This window comes from Lontra canadensis, unplaced genomic scaffold (genome assembly GCF_010015895.1).
Source record: "Lontra canadensis isolate GAN:19392208 unplaced genomic scaffold, GSC_riverotter_1.0 scaffold9, whole genome shotgun sequence".
Taxonomy (NCBI): Eukaryota; Metazoa; Chordata; class Mammalia; order Carnivora; family Mustelidae; genus Lontra; species Lontra canadensis.
Window position 1 is genome coordinate 1,908,355 of NW_022631003.1, and position 20,208 is coordinate 1,928,562.

The 20,208-nt window shown below is 34.0% G+C and overlaps 1 protein-coding gene across 20 annotated transcripts in view; it reads left to right on the forward strand.

Annotated features, from left to right (window-relative positions):
• PPFIA2 (PTPRF interacting protein alpha 2) overlaps nucleotides 1–20,208 on the forward strand; it is a 483,812-nt gene that overhangs the window by 381,327 nt on the left and 82,277 nt on the right. For all 20 annotated transcript variants that reach the window (XM_032854666.1, XM_032854670.1, XM_032854668.1 and 17 more), the window contains 4 exons: nucleotides 1,303–1,365; nucleotides 5,621–5,712; nucleotides 10,456–10,591; nucleotides 12,464–12,684. In XM_032854666.1, coding sequence (XP_032710557.1) covers nucleotides 1,303–1,365; nucleotides 5,621–5,712; nucleotides 10,456–10,591; nucleotides 12,464–12,684 — 512 coding nt within the window. The remainder of the gene's footprint in view (nucleotides 1–1,302; nucleotides 1,366–5,620; nucleotides 5,713–10,455; nucleotides 10,592–12,463; nucleotides 12,685–20,208) is intronic.

Below are 20,208 nucleotides of genomic sequence, written 5' to 3' on the forward strand. Positions count from 1 at the left end.
GCTTCCCCCTGCCCTTCCTCTCTCTCTGCCTGCCTCTCTGCCTGCCTCTCTGCCTACCTGTGATCTCTCTCTGTCAAATAAATAAATAAAAATCTTTAAAAAAAAAAAAAACAAAAAAAAAACTTTTCAAATGTTTCATATAACTAAGTCTACTACTAGTGTAAAAGCAAAATGGGAGTGAATTTATATTACCAGTAGAACTAATACTAATCCCAGTATAGGGATTAGGAATGCAATCATTTCAGCTGCATTATTTAAAAAACAGGGGGAGGGGCTTCTTTACAGTGTGCTATATCATTCACAATTTTATATGTCTCATTGATAGTGGGCAGCCACCAGACCAGTATGAGTTATGTGAGCTGGTTGCCAATTCCAGAATATTAACAAAGGTAGGGGCTAAAACCCAGGTGGACAAATCATTTTGGAAATTTAGATTGAATGCCAGTCATTACTTAAGCTAGACATTTTCCCCTGATCTATACAAAATAGAAATTGTTAAAGTAGGCTGGTGAATATACCCATTACAAAGTGATAAGACAGGCCTTCTACCCATTCAGTTTCAAACACATGGCCACTTTGCCAATTGCTACACAGTTAGTTTAATTTTACTAAAATTAAATTAGAAAAGAATACATTATTTTAAATTATGCTTTGTAGTAAATATGAAAAAGTATAAAGCTTTTACAACAGTAATAGGTTCATGACAAAATTTTTAAAAAATACCTATGATGCAACTTATTTTCACATGTCATAAGATGTGACAGTTTTATAAATAGTTAAAATTTTATTTTTATTTCTCTAATATTTTAACTATTATTAGAAATTAATTTTTCTGTATTTGAAATAGAAGTCCAAAATTATGCTTCCCAAAAATATGATCTGATAATTTTTTTTCTTCAGGTAATAAAGATGACTTCATCTGAATTCCTTATAATACCTTTGGCTAATATTACACTGTTACTCACTTTTTCTCATTTTAAGAGTAACCCTATTATTTCAAATTTTAAAAGAGTGAGAAGAGGAAAACATAAATAGCCTAAAAAATAATATTTATTCCATTTGTCAGTCTGAGTGTTACAAAATCACATTTCCCATTTAAATTATGTATTTTTCTAAATGTTAAGGTATGTTTAAAGATTCTATTTAAATTTGGTTTCCATGGAAACCAAGAAATAGCTGCACCAAGGAAAGAATCAAAGAGAAAGAATCAAAGAAGATTCTTGAGCAATGAAACATTAATTTACATATTTAATTATTTTCTGTTCAGCTAATTAATTCTCTATTTTTTTTTCTTTTCTTTAGAATGTTTTGATTCAAGAATCGGAAACTTTCAGAAAGAATCTGGAAGAATCTTTACATGATAAGGTATAATGGAAACTTACGTTTTATCCATTTTTCTATTTTACACTGATGAATGTTTTATGGTAAAATAAATTTGATAAGAAATAAGTTGAGGATGTTATCTTTTTAAAAAAATATAACTTTCATACATACAGCAAAGTGTGCATATATAGAAAGAGCTTGGTTTGTTTTTACAAACCAAACACGCTAAAAATCAACACTATGGTACCCCCCGCCTTATTAACGTACGATTACTACTTTTATCTTAAATAGTAATCACTGCCTTGACTTCTAACAGAAAAAAAAATGCTTTTGATTTTTGTGCTTTATACAAGTGGAATAAAAATATATGCACTAATTTGTGTTTAGTTTGAGGTATCATTTTGGCAGAAATGTCTTAAATATCTATTATGCATAATAAATTATGCTATGTATTTGCAAACATGCTCTTAATTCCAAAGTAGCTGAAAAATGTAATTGTGGAGAAAGAACACACCTTTTACAAAACAGCAGTTTGCAGAGTAGCAGATTCCATAAGTGAAAATGACAGTAAGAGCTACAGGTGGGAGAGATCACCATACATTGCTGCTATAAATAAGGCTTCAGGAAGGTGTGAGTTGAAAAACTTTAAGGAATGGTAGGACTATGTTGCAACCCTTTCAAGTACAGTGCATGTGGCATGATTGTAGGTGCTTTGTGTGGGGTGGGGGTGAGTAGGGAGTTTGATATCTTAAATAATAATGGGCATAACAGTTTGGCTAGAATCAGTTATTCTTATTGTACGATATATAGTAGAAGAGGCAGATAAGGGCTAAATTATGAAATGTTAAAAGCTGTAATACTAATATATCTTTTACTCCTTTATTAGCCTGTAAATTCCTGTTAGCAATTTTGTCTGATTTCATTGTGTTTTGTATAGGCATATAATATAATATAAAATCATTAATTTGAGAAGTAACCTATAAATGTGTGTTGAACAAAAGAGAAGGGAGAGAGAGAGGGAGCAAAGAAGGGAAGAGAGGGAGGGAGGAACAGAGGGAAAATCTGGCAATAGTATGGCATAGGGAGAGTATTGGAAAAGATGAGAGAATAAATTTTTTTAAAAAAGCAATTATACATTTAGCCCCACTGATGCTACATATTATGATGTCAATTTAAAACTACTGGGTGCCACAGTCAGGATATATACAATCTTCTGCAAGATAGATCTGCTATAGCAATACAGTATGGTGCCTAGAAGATAGCATCTAATTCTTTCTGAAGTTGTTAAGAAAGTCTACACAGGGAAGATACTATTTCATCAGGCTCTTGAAGGCATATAGGATCTTACCAAATAGAGAAGGGTAGGGCAGAGGACAGAGCCTATGCAATAGCACAGAGAAAACAAAGATGGTTGATTTGCTGAATCACCAGAAGTTTGCTGTGACTGATATGTGTTTAAAGAACTAGGTTGTGACCAGATTGTGGATTTTGGACTTGATCCTGTTATGCAATGTTATGTTATCCAAAGCTCTGTGTGCTCCTGGCAAGATCCCCAGAACCCACTCCCCCACCACCTACCCAAGGCTTGTAGCTTCAACAATCTGCCTAAGCAACCAGCAGTACTAAACATTCCATGCTTTGCACCCTTGCTCATGCTAGTAACTAGAGGAGGCAAATCCCAGGTCATACCTCATTTCTAAATATCATCCCATACAGTTGAATATATTTCCTAATCTAATTACATGTCCTGTAACTTCTCAAAATTCTACTCAATAGTTGATAACTGACTATCCATCATTAGCAAAATTTCTATATTCAACCTCTTCTTATTGTTTCTCTTCATCCTGTTTATTTCTAAAATTTGAAATTCCTAATACGTGTTTTGAATTTCTCTCCATGTTTGGTCCCCGAGTTCAGTGTCATATGATCACGTCCTGGGTCCTCTCTGTTGGTAGAGTTCATGTATTCAAAGGCCAACTCATTATCTTTATTTGGACACTTTGGCACCTCAAACATGACAGGTTGGTCCCTCCACCCCAAACACCAGCACCACTAACCTAAACCATCACTAGCAGCCACCTTCTGAGTAAATCACAGCTCTGCCTCTTACTCAGGTTAACCTTGGAGTCATTCTGGACCCCTTCCTTTCTCTCTCACCCCACATTCAGTCTGACAGCAAATTCTGTTAGTTCTATCTTCAAAATATAACTGAAATCCAGCCATTCTCTCTAACATGATTATTGTCCAAGCCACAATTCTCTTGCCTATGTTTTTTTTTTTTTTAAAAAAAATCTTGCCTATGTTTTTAGACGAACAGTAATAATTTAATTTTTCCCTCCCTCCCAGTCTTATTCAGTGGTCCATTTCACTGCTCTTAGGATAATCACGTTACCTCTCCTCTCAAAAATTCTCTAGTCATTTCCTATTTCACTCAGAGTAAAAACCAAAGACTTCAAAAATGGTTGACAAGGCTTTCATGATTACCCTTCCCAAGCCATGCAACCACACTTTTCTAAATCTGTTTCTTATCTTTCTCTTTAACCTGTCCATTTCAGCCACAGTGACCTCCTTGCCCACTCCTTCAACAAATATACTCCCCTCCCACTAAGGAGCATTTGCACCTGCTATGCCTTTTCCTAAGACATCCCCATTTTTTTTAAACTCCCTTCCTTCCTTTAGCTCTTTGCTCAAATAACACTTTATTGGAGAACCTTCTATGACCCTCTTATTTTCTTTTTCCTACCAACATCCTATAGACTCTATTTTTTCATTGTATTTTTAATAGATTAAAAATTATATGATGGCAAAAAATTTTTCATTTTGCTACTTTATCATACTGCCTAGCACAACAGAGGTGCTCTGTGCATATTTGTGGAAATAACAAACAAAGGAATTAATAAATGCAATAAGAAACCATTGAATATTTTAGGCAAATAATTTATTTGATCATATGTATTTTTTTAAATGATACAACTAAGGGAACCTAGGTGATGCAGTCAGTTAAGCATTGGACTCTTGGTTTTAGCTCAGGTCATGATCTCAGGGTCCTGAGATTGGGCCCCTCATTGCACTCCATACTCAGCTCGCCATCTGCTTGAGATTCTCTCTCCCTCTTCCTCTACCCCTCCTGCTAATGCTCTCTCTCTCTTAAGGTAAATATTAAAAAAAAAAATTTTAAGTAAAATGAGACAACTAGGAGAAGAGTTTGCAGAGAAGAGATTGAAGGCAGCACTACCTCAGTGGAAGCTAGTGAAATAATGCAGGAAAAAAGTAAAAAAAAAAAAAGTATAAAGTAAAATGATGGTAGTAGGAATAAAAAGGGCAGATGAGAGGAATATTGGGAAGGCCACACTGACAAAAATGTATCATGAGAAATGAAGTATGTGTCAACTAAAATGTCAAGCATTGGGTGCTGAGAAAAAAAAAAAGCAATAGAATATCCAGAAGGATACATTTAAACTTTTAGAACAATATAAAAGTTATAATCATGAAAACAAAATTAAATGCTTACAGAAGCATTTAATTAAGGATTATAAGACAACCCTTTTTTTTTTATAAACATATATTTATTTTTTCCCCAGGGGTACAGGTCTGTGAATCTCCAGGTTTACACACTTCACAGCACTCACCATAGCACATACCCTCCCCAATGTCCATAACCCCACCCCCCTCTCCCAACCCCCTCCCCCCAGCAACCCTCAGTTTGTTTTGTAAGATTAAGAGTCACTTATGGTTAAGACAACCCTTATCTTAAAAGACTGAAACTGTAATACCAATCTGAGAAAAATTTTTTAGACATACAAATAATTCTATCAATATCAAGCTGATAATTTTAACTTATATTTGGTAATAACTTTTTTCCTCATCTTTTCCCATTCTTCTTTCTCTTCATCCATGTGTACTATAACACTTATAGAATAATCAAAGTCCTTCACTTGCTGCATAAATAAGACCTTTTCTTTATTTTTTACCTGGCTATGATTATGGCTCTGCATTTTGAAGTGACATATACATAGCTAGCCATGATCTTAGTAGTCCCACATGTTTGCAAAGATTTAGGATTAGTGAATGTCGGACAATATAGATAATTTTTATTTATTTCTGCTATTAACATTTTCATTACAAGGAGAAAATTAAGCATATTTTACTGTCATGTCTAATAATCTTTAATAAAACTATATCCATTAGTTTTCCATTTTTAAAAATCCATTAAGCTTGGTATCTTGGTTTATCATAATTGAATATTGGTATTATTGGCAATTGCATATCTTCTGAATAAAACTTCTTTGATTTTTAGGAAAGATTAGCAGAAGAAATTGAAAAGCTGAGATCTGAACTTGAACAATTGAAAATGAGAACTGGCTCTTTAATTGAACCCACAATATCAAGGTAACATTAAATTAAAATCCTATCTATAACTCACCAAAAATCAAGATGAATTTCTTGTGATTCCATACTGCCTCAAATAAAATAAATAAGTACCTCTTATTGCTCAGCAGGCATTACTCTATGTTCACTCCTTACTGAGTTACTGTTTCTGTATTCAAAAATAATTCTCTAATTTAGTAAACTGTTCTGCAAATATGCAAAAAAGTTTAAGTTATTACCTTTTGTATTCTGCTTATAATTACATAGCTAAAAATACATAAAAAGAGTCTTAAATGAAATAGAACTTTATATAAGGAGATTACATCTCATTCTAGGAAGAGGAGACACCTCTTTACATGCAGAAATGTTTTCAGTGTTTAATGTTACTGAAGAAATATCATTGATGACAGTCCCTTAGCACCTACCCGTTTTGTTAAATTAATTGCAAATACAGAGTGAAGGAGAAATTATACAAGTATTAAAAACAAGTACATCTAGCCATACTCATCTACTTTGACTCGGTATCTCATCTTGGAAGTAGGAAGCAATGACATGATTATTTATTCTCTAGATATATAGACCAATCTTGATAATTCACATATAATTGTCTTTTTTGCTTAGGGCCTTTTTTTTAAGGTTTTAAGAGACCCTACAAGGATTTACTCATTTGATCATTTATTTATTAGACAACATAATCATATCAGCTATCTGAAACTTTTGACCACCACAGACTTTTAGAAGTTCATTTTTCTTGGTCTTATGCTTATCATAAGAAAGTTAGCTCCACAGGGGTTGGAATTATTGTTTGTTTCGGTTACTATAATCTCAGCATCTAAAACAAACAAATAAACATTGGTATATTATACTCACAATACATATCATTGAATGAGTGAATATCTAATAAAGCATTTTCAGATACTCAGAGGAAAAATCCAAGTTACAAAATTCAAAAGGTGCTTACATCATCTTTAAGTGTTAATAAAAGTAATAATGTAAGTAATAATGTGAGTATTAATAAAAATAAAGGTGCTTATATTCTATTTAATGTAAAATATTAATAAAAATAAAGTTCAGCATTTTGAGTATTTCTACCATCAGTATAATATAAGCAACGCAGTTCTGCAGGCACAAAAACACCCAAAGAACTTTAAAAAATTTGTCTTTAATTTAGAAATCTTGTTTATTTTTCTAAATGCTTTATTATGCTTCATGTATCTGAACTGAAACTATTTTTAATTCAGTGGTATATATTCTTATGGTGATGATGATGATGATGATGATGGTAGTGGTGATGAAGGACAAGAGCTGATAAAATATCAACAGAGTAAATACATAGATTGCGCATCATCCAGCCAACAAATTTAGTATTTTTTAATAGAACCAAATGGCCATTTTGTTGGCTTATTCATCTTTGGTCTCAGAAACACAGAGCTGTATTTATAAAGGGGGGGTGGGGTGTGAGGAGAGAGACAAACAAAAAATCAGACTCTTAACTGTAGAGAACAAACTGTTGGTTATTAGAGGGAAAGTCGACAGGGGTATGGGTGAAATAGGTGAAGAGGATTAAGAGTACACTTATCGTGGTAAGTACTGAATAATGAATAAAATTGTTGAATCACTGTATTGTACAGCTGAAACTAATATCATTGTACATTAATTATACTGGAATTAAATATATACATATATATGATTGGGGGAAAGACAGAGTTGTAGAAGTATTGTCTAAAATTACATCAATGCAGGAAGTCTTCATGGACAGCCTAATAATGGGACATTTATCCACAATGAAGGATCATCATGGAAGCTTGGGAAGTACATATAGAACAATTCTTCTTTGACAGAACAGCTCGTAGTAGAAACAAAGCTAAATCAAGAATAAGAAGACTGACATCCCTGGGTCTAAGATAAACAATTACTAGCTGTTTGATTTTGGAAAGTCCATTTTCCTTAATAAGTTCAAATTTCATATGTTTTTGACATGAATTGTATATAAAATAATATTTTTATGACTGTCTCACAAGCTTACTTTGCGACAAGGGAGCAAAGGGAATTTTGTAAACAGTTAAGTCACAAGTATAAAGTATTATAGGAATTGTTGATAGATAAACAATGAGATGGAATTTATAATATGTTAAAAGATAACAATATTTATTGAACAGCAATTATTTATCAAACATTCATGCTTCTGAGTGCACAATTTAAAAAGAAATAATAGAGAAAACAGAAGATGCATGAGAATTTCATAGATCTACAGGCAGACAGATAGGAAGAGATGAGCTAAAGTTGGTGAGTATCAGTAATTAATATCCCCTGCTAGTATCTAATTTAATAATAAATTGAGTTCCAGAATGGCTAGAGGAGGTCTGATTTGGTTCAACTTTGAAGAAAGGTGGGATCTCCGTCAGTGGAAAGGACAGTGGAAGATATTTTAGGAATCAAAGAGATGGGTAAATGATGTTCTCTAAGAAAATTTAGACTTGGTTTATCTACAGAAGTTCTCTGGTGAGATTATATGCAAAAGTAATAGGAGATTCAGGTGGGGAAACTGCACAGGTTCATGTCTAAGGGAACCAGTGACTATATTGTAACTAAGACCTCCAAGTGACTCAAAATACTGTACACCAAAAATTATTTAAAAGTTGAAATGTATGGAAATATTGACTCTGATTTCTGTTAGTAATGTACCTCATGGAGTTGAATAAAAAGGAGAGACATGAGCAGTAACTGCTTTAGATGAAGTATAAGCAATGGGCTCTTCTACAGTTGATGTTGGTTCAGGCCTTTGTTCTTTCAAGATCAGTTATGCACTTTCTACTTGAAAGATATTGCATTGGAGATACAGTGGTAATGGTGATGAAAAATACATGTTTCAGATGGGAAATACAGGGATACTGTGAGGACAGTTACAATAGAGAGAATATAAGGGGCTACGGTAGTATAAGACAATTGGAATTTTAATCTAAGACTTTAAAAATGTTAACCACCTAAATGTATGAAGACTATTTCCAGCAGGGAGAGCATGTTCAAAGGCCTGGTATTAGAGAAAAGTGTGAGTTGTTCAAGAAAGTGAAAGGAATTCTGTATGACTGGATGGAGAGAGAAAAGACAGATAGTAACTAGAAGTGAATCTGGAGTAAGAAAGAGGGTTCTGGATTGTGAAGGGGCATGTAAGGCCATTGAAGAGTTTTAAGCAGTGCTTCGATAGGAGCAGCTCTGTGTTTTGGTTCACAGGTTTATAAATGACTTGGAGTTGAGAGATAAAACAACAAAACAACAATACTCCTAGAATGATGAGTTATAATTTTAGAATCTCCACTCTGATGACCATAGAGATATTACTCAAGCAGTGACAGAAAAAAGGTATCTAGAATGTTCTGAGGTTGACATTTACACTGTATAATAATTTCATTCATTCATATCTTACCAGATATTTATCAGGTGTTTATTATATGCTAGAGATACCTCCTTAAGCATACAGTGGTGACAAAATCTGACCTTTTTCTTCATGAATCATAGACCCTGTTACAGAGGCTGAGAGAGGTCCTATTTATGAGTAAGACCTGACTCATTAGTTTTTATATATGACTAATCCATAATAAAACCAGTTTGCTTGATTAAATTTCAAGTTCACTGCTATAAAAACGAATAGCTGTCCTCTGCTTGGGGGATGATTTCTTAGTTCATTTGCTTTTAAAGTTCTATTTGACAGAACAAGGATTTGCATCAGTTAGAGCAGTGCCTTCTACTGTTGTAAAAGCCAAGGCCTTACCTAACCTTTTCTAATCTTGACTATCATTTGGAAATGCTTGGTTCTTGCCTTTTCTTTTTCCACAAAGAGAACTAATAGAGCATAGGAGATCATCAGGAGCCCCAGTTCAAGATGAGATATAGCATTAAGCATATTTCCTACTGATGATAGATCATTTTATAGGACAGCATGCTGTCACTGTTATCATCATTATTATAGCAATAAACTGAATTTGTTGTAAATCTATATGTAAATAATGTGTCTAGAGAAACCTTTATTACACTTTGATTACAGTGTACTTTACTATAATGTTCCCTGAAAACCAGTGTGATAATATTTTTCTATTGGAATTTTCCAAATATTTCATCTCTAAGCAGATTTCAGAATCAAATGTGCGTACTAAAAGATTTTTCTTTATCTTTTTGAAACAATGTCTTAACAAAAGCTGAAAAATTGTCTGGTGGTATATCCTATTTTATTAAAAAATAAGATTATTAACCTTGAGTCAATCTCATTTTAAGTATTTTGTTAATTTCCTAAATTGACAAATAGAACTCTGAAAGACAGGGAATTCTGGGACCCCCAAATTATACATGTTTTACTGTTAGATTAGTGGAGAATATTTACAACAGATACAGCAATAAATAACATATGTTGATATGTACACTAAATACTTTAACAAAAAACATTTCCCAGAATTTAAGCCATCTTGGTTGTCAATCTCAACATGTTTCATTTTACTACCACAATTGAAAATGATAATGAACAGATCTTTTGTATTCTAAATAGATTATTCACTTCACTTTCAAGAATGAACCTAAGACTGGAATTTCTGGCCTAAGCCTTAGAAGAGACCTCAGAGAGTCATGGCAACTAATCAGTTTTCTTCCTTGAATTTTTCTTTTTTCTTGAGGGTTTATGCTTTATTTTTTATTGACAATTAAGCAGGTGATAGTGATTTGCTGAGAAGTTTAACCTTTGTGATTAGTCATATTTCATGTCTTTCCTTTTTCTAGAACTCATCTAGACACCTCAGCTGAGTTGCGGTATTCTGTTGGCTCCCTAGTGGACAGCCAGTCTGATTACAGAACAACTAAAGTAATAAGAAGACCCAGAAGAGGCCGCATGGGTGTGCGAAGGGATGAGCCAAAGGTTAATTTTTTTTGAATTTCAAGTCTTTGATGATTCTAAGCAAATATCTTCCTCCATCTTAGATAGAATTTTAATACTGAGAGAATTCAAACTGCTAGCATTTTTAGTGTTAAACGTGATATGACATATTTTTGAGACTATAATGCAAAACCACTGCTTGTGCCAGAAATAAGCAGTCCCCATGCGTGTATCCACATAACCTTATGAATTTGGTTCTATTTTTATGCTAACTTCAGACATAAAAAGATTGAAGCTCAGAAATTTTAAGTATTCAACATTACACAGTATAGCAGCAAAGTGATAGACCCAAACTTGAATCTCTGTTTGTGTGGTTTCAAATTCCATGCTTTTTTATGCCTTATACTGTACTGACAAACAAATGGACTTTCGGTTTGCTTGGGCACCTGTGTAATAGTATTCATATTGTTAATTAAAATTAGTTAAATATTTTAATTATAATTACTATTTTAATAAAAGTTTGAGGAAAATGTACATAGACTGTTGAAAGTGTTTCTAGAGAACACTTTATCTATAAACTTTCTCTATAGAGAACACTACAGGATAAACTGCAGTGCCAGTCTTCATTCATTTGATCAGTTTCTTAGTTATGTATATTGTGAGTTTAGAGTTGCATTTTACAAAGAAGAAATATAGTTCTTTTGTGCCCTAAGTATAATTTGTTCTCCCCAACCACTTTTATGTGTTGAATACTATATAACTTAATTGTCCATATTTATATACAAGTCCTTGATACCTTGTGGTTTTTAATTGGTACCTGTGTCTTGTATAAATTAATCTTTCATAGTAGGTATTTAGTATCTGTTAAATGAGTGAATCAGAAGTGAACGAATGAAAAAACAATCAAGTCCATCTTAGTTCTTTTCTCATTTGTATATGACAAATAAATTAGGGCTACTTGGTACCAAAACGATTTATAACACAAACGCTAACTCAGGTCCTCAAATCTTAAATAAATACTCTGGGAAATATCACATGGTTCCTCCCCAGAAAATCATTTTACATAATCACAAAAATGAAAACCAATTTTATAAAACAGAAAACTCTAGGTCCTTTCTCTCTTACTTCCCTCTCTCTCCTACCCCCAGATAACAGCTTGAAAAACAACAGTAGGTATATTATCTTTAGGGGCACCTGGCTGGCTCCATCAGTAGAGCATGCAACTCTTAATCTCAGGGTCATGACTTGGAGCCCCACATGGGACGTAGAGATTACTTCCTAAAAAAGATGTTCATTCACACAAGGGATTTATTACATCAAATAAAAAATATAGTCCTGTAAATTAGTGTGCCTTGGGCTTAAAAAAATCAATGAAGCATTTAAGTGATCAGAACAGTAGAGATGAAATTAAATCACTTTTCAATACTATTTTGATTATGCTTTGTTAGAATCTATGTAAATGAATGTTGCAAAGAGAATTATTATATAACTAGTGTGATAATATTTGCAGTCTCAGCCTATAATAAGAAAGTGTAGGTAAGACTAATTAGTATAAGAGATGGAAATGCTTTAGTACAAGTGAAAAGAGATTGTTATATTTGGAAAGAAGGAAAAATGTTTCAAGCATAGATACTTTAAAGTAATTGTTAACTTGAATTGGGGTTGAACTAGAAATCATGCATAAGTTTGTCATCATTCCTATTAAAATCTTGATATTTATGCTGACAGTATCTGCCATTACTTAAGATTTCAAGGAAATATTTTATTGAAACAATGCATTAAAATGGTAATAATCATTTCTGCTTTTGCTAGGTAAACTATAAGAGCATGTGTGCTTTTTGTTGATATTTTTCAGAATAGTGCTTTGATAATGAGCAATATGATACATACGATAATTACTCATTTACCACACAGGTGAAATCTCTTGGGGATCATGAGTGGAATAGAACTCAGCAAATTGGAGTGCTAAGCAGCCACCCTTTTGAAAGTGACACAGAAATGTCTGATATTGATGATGATGACAGAGAAACTATTTTTAGTTCAATGGATCTTCTCTCCCCAAGTGGTCATTCTGATGCCCAGACTCTAGCGATGATGCTTCAGGAACAGTTGGATGCCATCAACAAAGAAATCAGGTGAGTTCAATTATCACTGATGGTTTTAAAGGATTAGAAGAGCTTGATACTAAAAATGACATAATTAAATCAGAAGCGCAGGGATCACCTGGGAACCTTTGAATTTTAAAGCACTTTTTACATTAAAATTTACTATTTAAATGTTATTTGTGGTAATAAGGTATATTCTTAAGGTACATTTAACAACTGCCATAAAGGTACTAATTAGCATGCAATTAATATGCAGCCAGCTCCTTAAAAGTATTTGGACATCAGAGTGAAATTAACTAGAACTGAATTATTTCATACTAGAGATGAAAAAATGCACTATCACCACACTGGATAATAGATGGTTTCTAAGGAGTAGAGTACATTATAGAGTTGAAGTTGTATAAGTTATCAATTCAAACATTGAGAAACGTTGATAATTTCAATTTTTAACTTAATATATATGTTCTCAAATCCCAGTGACATTAATAGTCTTTACTTACCATTAACTTGACTAACCCCAGTGAAGAACCTAACTGTGTCTGTGGATTTATAGTCTTTCAAACATCAGGAAACTATTCTTGTTTTTTTCTCAGTGGATGAACAGTTCTTTACTATTTTGAACAATGGAGTTTTTTGGTGTTTTTTTTTTTTTTCATTTTTCTGGCTCTAACTAAATCTGTTGGCCTCCAATTATGATTCACATCTATCCAGTTCTCTACTATCATCAGCCTCTTGCACATTTCAATAAATTCTCATGTAGATGACAATAACACTTTCTGGTTTCCTCACGGTACATGGGTTCCCATCTATCCAAAGTAACATTGCAACCAGAGAAGACTTTTTTAAAAGCCAATGTGCTTAGGTAAAGGAACCCTTTTTCAAACCCTTCGGTTGTCCTTAAGATAAAGAACAAAATACTCCATATTATCTATAATGCCCCACCTTCCTCGACATTCTCACCTACTCCATGTTTCATTATATAAGACTTCCAGTTCTTTGAATGTTCCTTGCTCTCCCCTTTATAGCTGCTATTCCTTTCTTCTGGAACATTCTCCTCATTCCACACCATTGTCCCATAACATTTCACCCTCTTTACTTTTACCATGAACATCTCTACCATCCTTCTTCTGTATTTTTGTTCATTTTACTGCCTTTACCTTCATTAGATTGTAAATTATATAAGAACAAGAAATGTATCTTGTTTTTCCCACTGTTTTATATCTAGATCTTAGCACTTTTCTTGATAAATAGAAAGTGTTTCATAAATATTTGATTAGCATAAATAGAAAAAATAATATGGAACATAAATTAAAACTGAATAACATTTATTGACACTATGGAACCAATGATTTAACACACTGAATAGATTTGAAATCAACTATGGTTCTGTGATATTTGTTTTCATTGAAAATATATACATATACCCTCAATGACAACCCAGGTCCCTCTAGGAGCTCAACTTTGTTACCTTAGGGTAGTAGAGCCCAGTTATAATCTTGGCCTAGACTAATTAAGTTGATACCCTTTTATATGTTTCCTTGCGGACCCTAATAATGTATTTAATATAATTGTTAATTTGTAAGAAATTAAGAGGTACATATAATTCAAGTATATACCAACATTCAAAAGAAATATCTTGGGCAGCAGGGGAAGATGGTAGAGTAGGAGGAACGTAAGCTCATCTCATCCCGTGAATAGAACTAGATAACACTCACATAAGTGAATATAACCCAGAAAATGATCTGAAGACTGAAGAACAAACTCCACAACTAAAGGTAGAGAATATATCTGTAAAAATTAGTCAATGGATTCACAAAATAAAAGGATATAAAATGTGACACCATATGCCTAAAATGTGATGTGGAGAGGATTAAAGAATGGGTTCAAACTTAAGCAACCATCAACTTAATATAGACTGCTAATGGTAACCACAAATCAAAAACCTGTCATGGATATGCAAAGAACAAAGGGAAAGAAATCCAAGTATATGACTGAAGAAAGCCAACAAACCATGAAAGAGAGGAGAGAAGAAAGGATCAGAGAAAAACTATAAAAACGACTGCAAAACAAGTAACAAAATGGCAATAAATACATATCTGTCAATAATTATTTTGGATGTACAAACTAAATGCTCCAATCAAAATACATAGGGTGACAGATTGGATTTAGAATTAAAAAAAAAGGGGTGCCTGGGTGGCTCAGTGAGTTAAAGCCTCTGCTTTCGGCTCAGGTCATGATCCCGGGGTCATGGGATTGAGCCCCGCATCGGGCTTTCTGCTCAGTGGGGAGCCTGCTTCCTCCTCTCTCTCTGCCTGCTTCTCTGCCTACTTGTGATCTCTGTCTGTCAAATAAATAAATAAAATCTTTAAGAAAAAAAAAAAAGAGCTATTTATATGCTGCCGACAAGAGATATATTTCAGACCTAAAAATGCTGGCAGGTTGAAAGTGAAGGGATGGAAGAACATTTGTCATGCAAATGGATGTCAAAAGATACTGGGGTAGCAATACTTATACTAGAAAAATTGACTTAAAACCAAGACTGTAATAAATGACAAAGAAGGACACTATATAATAAATAAAGGGGACAATCCAACAAGAAGATAGAACAGTTATAAATATGCACCCAACATGGGAGCTTCCAAATACATGTTAATAACAAACATAAAGGAACTAATTGATAATAATACAATCATAGTAGAAGACTTTAACTTATATCAATGGATGGATCATCCACACAGAAATTCAAGAAGAAAACAGAGGCCTTGAATGACACACTAGATCAGATGGAATTAACAGATATATTTGGAACATTCCATCTTAAAAGAGCAGAATACACATTCTTTTCAAGTGCACATGGAACATTCTCCAGAATACATCACATATTAGACCACAAAACAAGTAAACAAATTAAAAAAGACTGAAGTCATACCATGCATCTTTTCTGGCCACAATACTGTGCAACTAGAAGTCAACCACAAGAAAAATCTGGAGAGAGCACAAATATGTGACAGTGAAATAACATGCTACTAAATTAAAAATAAGTTATGCCTCCATCAGAAAGGATGAATACCCAACTTTTGTATCAACATGGATGGGACTGGAAGAGATTATCCTGAGTGAACTAAGTCAAGCAGAGAGAGTCAAGTGTCATACGGTTTCACTACTTGTGAAGCATAATGAATAACACAGAGGACATTGGGTGAAGGGAAGGGGAAGTGAGTTGGGGAAAATCGGAGGGGGAGAGGAACCATGAAAGACTGTGGACTTTGAGAAACAAACTGAGGGTTTTGGAAGGCAGGTTGGTGGGGGGTTGGGAGAGCCTGTTGGTGGGTATTAAGGAGGTCATGTATTGCATGGAGCACTGGGTGTGATGCGTAAACAATGAATATTTGAACACTGAAAAAATAAAATTAAATTAAAAAAAGAAAAAATATAAATAAATAATAAAAAAATAGATAAAAATGGTATCACCAAAAAAAAAAGAAGAAGAAGAAGAATCAATGGGGAAATCAAAGAAGAAATAAAAAATTAAATGGAAACAAATCAAAATGAAAAATGCAGTGGTCCAAAGTCTTTGGGATACAGCAAAAGTGGTTCTAAGAGGAAAGTTTATAGCAATGCAAGATAGAAGCAAGAAAAATCTCAAATAAACAATCTAACTTTACACCTAAAGGAGCTAGAAAAATAGCAAACAAAATACAAAACCAGTAGAAGGAAGGAAATAATAAAGGTTAGAGCAGAAATAAATGATAAGAAACTAAAAATAAATGAATAAACAAAAACCAATAGAGGAGATAAATGCAACTAGGAGTTGGTTCTTTTCAAAGGTCAATAAAATTGATAAACGTCCAGCCGGACTCCTAAAATAAAGACCCAAATAAAATCACAGATGAAAGAGAAGAAATAATAAGCAACACCACAGAAATATAATTTTAAGGGCTCCTGGGTGGCTCAGTGGGTTAAGCCGCTGCCTTCAGCTCAGGTCATGATCTCAGGGTCCTGGGATCGAGTCCCTCATCGGGCTCTCTGCTCAGCAGGGAGCCTGCTTCCCTCTCTCTCTCTGCCTACCTCTCTGTCTACTTGTGATCTCTCTCTGTCAAATAAATAAATAAAATCTTAAAAAGAAAAAAAGAAATACAATTTTAAGAGAATATTGTGAAAAATAATATGCCAACAAATTGGACAAACTTGAAGAAATGGATAAATTCCCAGAAATGTATACCCTAAACTGAAGCAGGAAGAAATAGAAAATTTGAACAGACCAGTTATCAGCAATGAAATTGAATCAGTAATCAAAAAACTCCCAACAAACAAAAGTTCAGGACCAGATGACTTCATAGGCAAATTCTACCAAACATTTAAAAAAAGAGGTAATATCGGGACGCCTGGGTGGCTCAGTTGGTTAAGCAGCTGCCTTCGGCTCAGGTCATCATCCCAGCGCCCTGGGATCGAGTCCCGCATCAGGCTCCTTGCTCGGCAGGGAGCCTGCTTCTCCCTCTGCCTCTGCCTGCCATTCTGTCTGCCTGTGCTCGCTCTCTCTCCCTCTCTCTCTGACAAATAAATAAAATCTTAAAAAAAAAAAGAGGTAATATCAATTCTTCTCAAACTATTCCAAAAAATACAAATTAAAGTAAACTTCCAAATCCATTCTATGAGGCCAGTATCACCCTGATTCCAAAACCAGATAAATACATTACCAAAAAAAGAACTGTAGACCAATATCTCTGATGAACATAGATGCAAAAATTCTCAACAAAATATTAACGAACTAAATCCAACAAAATATTAAAAACATCCACTATGATCAAGAGGGATCTAACCCTAGAATGCAAGGGTAATCAAATATTCACAAATCAATGTGATACAGCACATCAATAAGAAAAGGGTTAAAAAACACATGATCATTTCAACAGATGAAGAGAAAACATTTGGCAAAGTACAATACCCATTCATGATAAAAACCCTCAACAACGTAGATTTAGAGGGAAAATATCTCAACATAATAATTAAGGCTTTCCATGAAAAACCCATAGCAAGTATCATACTCAGTCATGGAAGTTTTTTTCTTAAGGTCAGGAAAAAGATAAGGATGTCCATTCTCACCACTGTTATTCAACATACTACTGGAAGTCTAGCCATAGCAATTAGACAACAAAAAGAAGGAAAAAATGTCCAAATTGGTAAGGAAGAACTAAAACTTCTACTAATTACAGATGACATGATATTGTTTATAGATAATCCTAAAGACTCCACCAAAAAACTACTAGAAATGATAAATGAATTCATTAAGGTGGCAGGGTACAAAATCAATGTATGGAAATCTGTTGCATTCCTATACACTAATAATGAAGCAGTAGAAAGAGAAATGAAAAAAATAATCCCATTTACAATTGCACTTTAAAAAAAAATAATAGAATATGTAGGGATAACTTAACCAAGGAATTGAAAGACCTATACTCCAAAAACTATTAAACACTGATGAAAGATATTAAAAACAACACAAAGAAATGCAAAGATATTCCATGTTCATGGATTAGAACAAATATTGTTAAAATGTCTGTACTACCCAAAGTAATCTACAAATTTCAAGCAATCCCTATCAAAATAACAACAATATTTTTCACAAACTAGAACAAACAATCCTAAAATTTGTGTGGAACCACAATAGATCCTGAATAGCCAAAGCAATCTTGAAAAAGAAAAATCAAAACTGGATGTATCACAACTCCAGACTTCAAGTTATATTACAAAGCTTTAGTAATCAAAACATATGGTACTGGTGTAAAAACAGACACATTGATCGGTAGAACAGACTAGAAATCACAGAAATAAACTCAAAAGTATATGGTCAATTAATCTTTGACAGAGGAAGAAAGAATATACAATGGGGAAAAGACCAGTATCTTCAACAAATAGTGTTGAGAAAACTGGACAGCTATGTGCAAAAAAATGAAACTGGAACATTTTCTTCCACCATACACAAAAATAAATTCAGGGGTGCCTGAGTGGCTCAGTAGGTTAAAGCCTCTGCCTTCAGCTCAGGTCATGATCTCAGGGTCCTGGGATCGAGCCCTGCATTAGGATCTCTGCTCAGCAGGGAGCCTGCTTCCCCATCTCTCTCTCTGCCTGCCTCTCTGCCTACTTGTGATCTCTCTCTGTCAAATAAATAAATAAAATCTTTAAAAAAAAATAAATTCAAAATGGATTAAAGATCTAAATGTGAGATCTGAAGCCCTAAAAATGCTAAAAGAGAGCATAGGCAGTAATTTCTGACATTAGCCATAGCAACATTTTCTAGATATGTCTCCTGAGGCAAGGGAAGCAAAGCCAAAAATGAACTATTGGGACTACATCAAAATAAAAAGCTTTTGCACAGTGAAGGAGACAATCAACAAAGCTAAAAGGCAATCTACAGGATGGGAGAAGATATTTGCAAATGACATATCCAATAAAGGGTTATATCCAAAATATATAAAAAAATTCATACAACTCAACACCCCAAAAATAAATAATACAATTAAAAATGGGTAGAAATGAAAATAAATTTTTCCAAAAAGACACAGATAGTCAGCAGACACATGAAAAGAGGCTCAACATCACTAATTGTCAGGGAAATGCAAATAAAAAGTACAATGAGATATTACCTCACACCTGTCAGAATAGCTAAAACCAAAAACATAAGAAACAGCAAGTGTTGCTGGTGAAGATGTGGAGAAAGGAGAATCCTCTTACATTGTTGGTGGATGATGCAAACTGTTACAGCCACTCCAGAAAACAGTGTAGAGATTCCTCAAAAAGTTAAAAAGAGAACTATCTGGGATGCCTGTGTAGCTCAGTCAACCGGTTAAGTGGCTGCCTTAGGCTCAGGTCATGATCCCAGCATCCTGGGATCGAGTCCCACTTGGGGCTCCTTGCTCATCATGGAGCCAGCTTCTTCCTCTGCCTGCTGCTGCCCCTGCTTGTGTGCACGCACTCTCTCTCTCTCTCTCTCTCTCACACACACACACACACACACAAATAAAATCTTCAAAGAAAAAAAGACCACAACTACCCTAAGAGCCAGTAATCACACTACTAAGTATTTCCTCAAAAAATACCAAAACACTCATTCAAAGGGATACGTGCAACCCTGTGTTTATTGCAGCATTATTTACAGTAACCAGACTGTAGAATCAGACTGAGAGTCCATTGATAGATAAACAGTAAAGAAGTGGTATATATGTACAATGGAGAATTAGTCAGCCCTAAAATAGAATGAAATCTTGGGGCACCTGATTGACTAAGTTGGCTAAATATCTGAATCTTGATTTTGGCTCAGTCATGATCTCAGGGTCATGCGATTGAGCCCTGCCTCAGGCTCTACATGGAGACTGCTTAAGATTCTCTTGCTGGAGGAGAGGTGGGTGGGGGAATGGAGTAACTGGGTGACGGGCATTAAGGAGGGCACTTGAACTAATGAGCACTGGGTGTTATATGCAACTACTGAATCACTAAATTCTACCTCTGAAACTAATAATACAGTGTATGTTAATTAAATTGAATTTAAATAAAAAA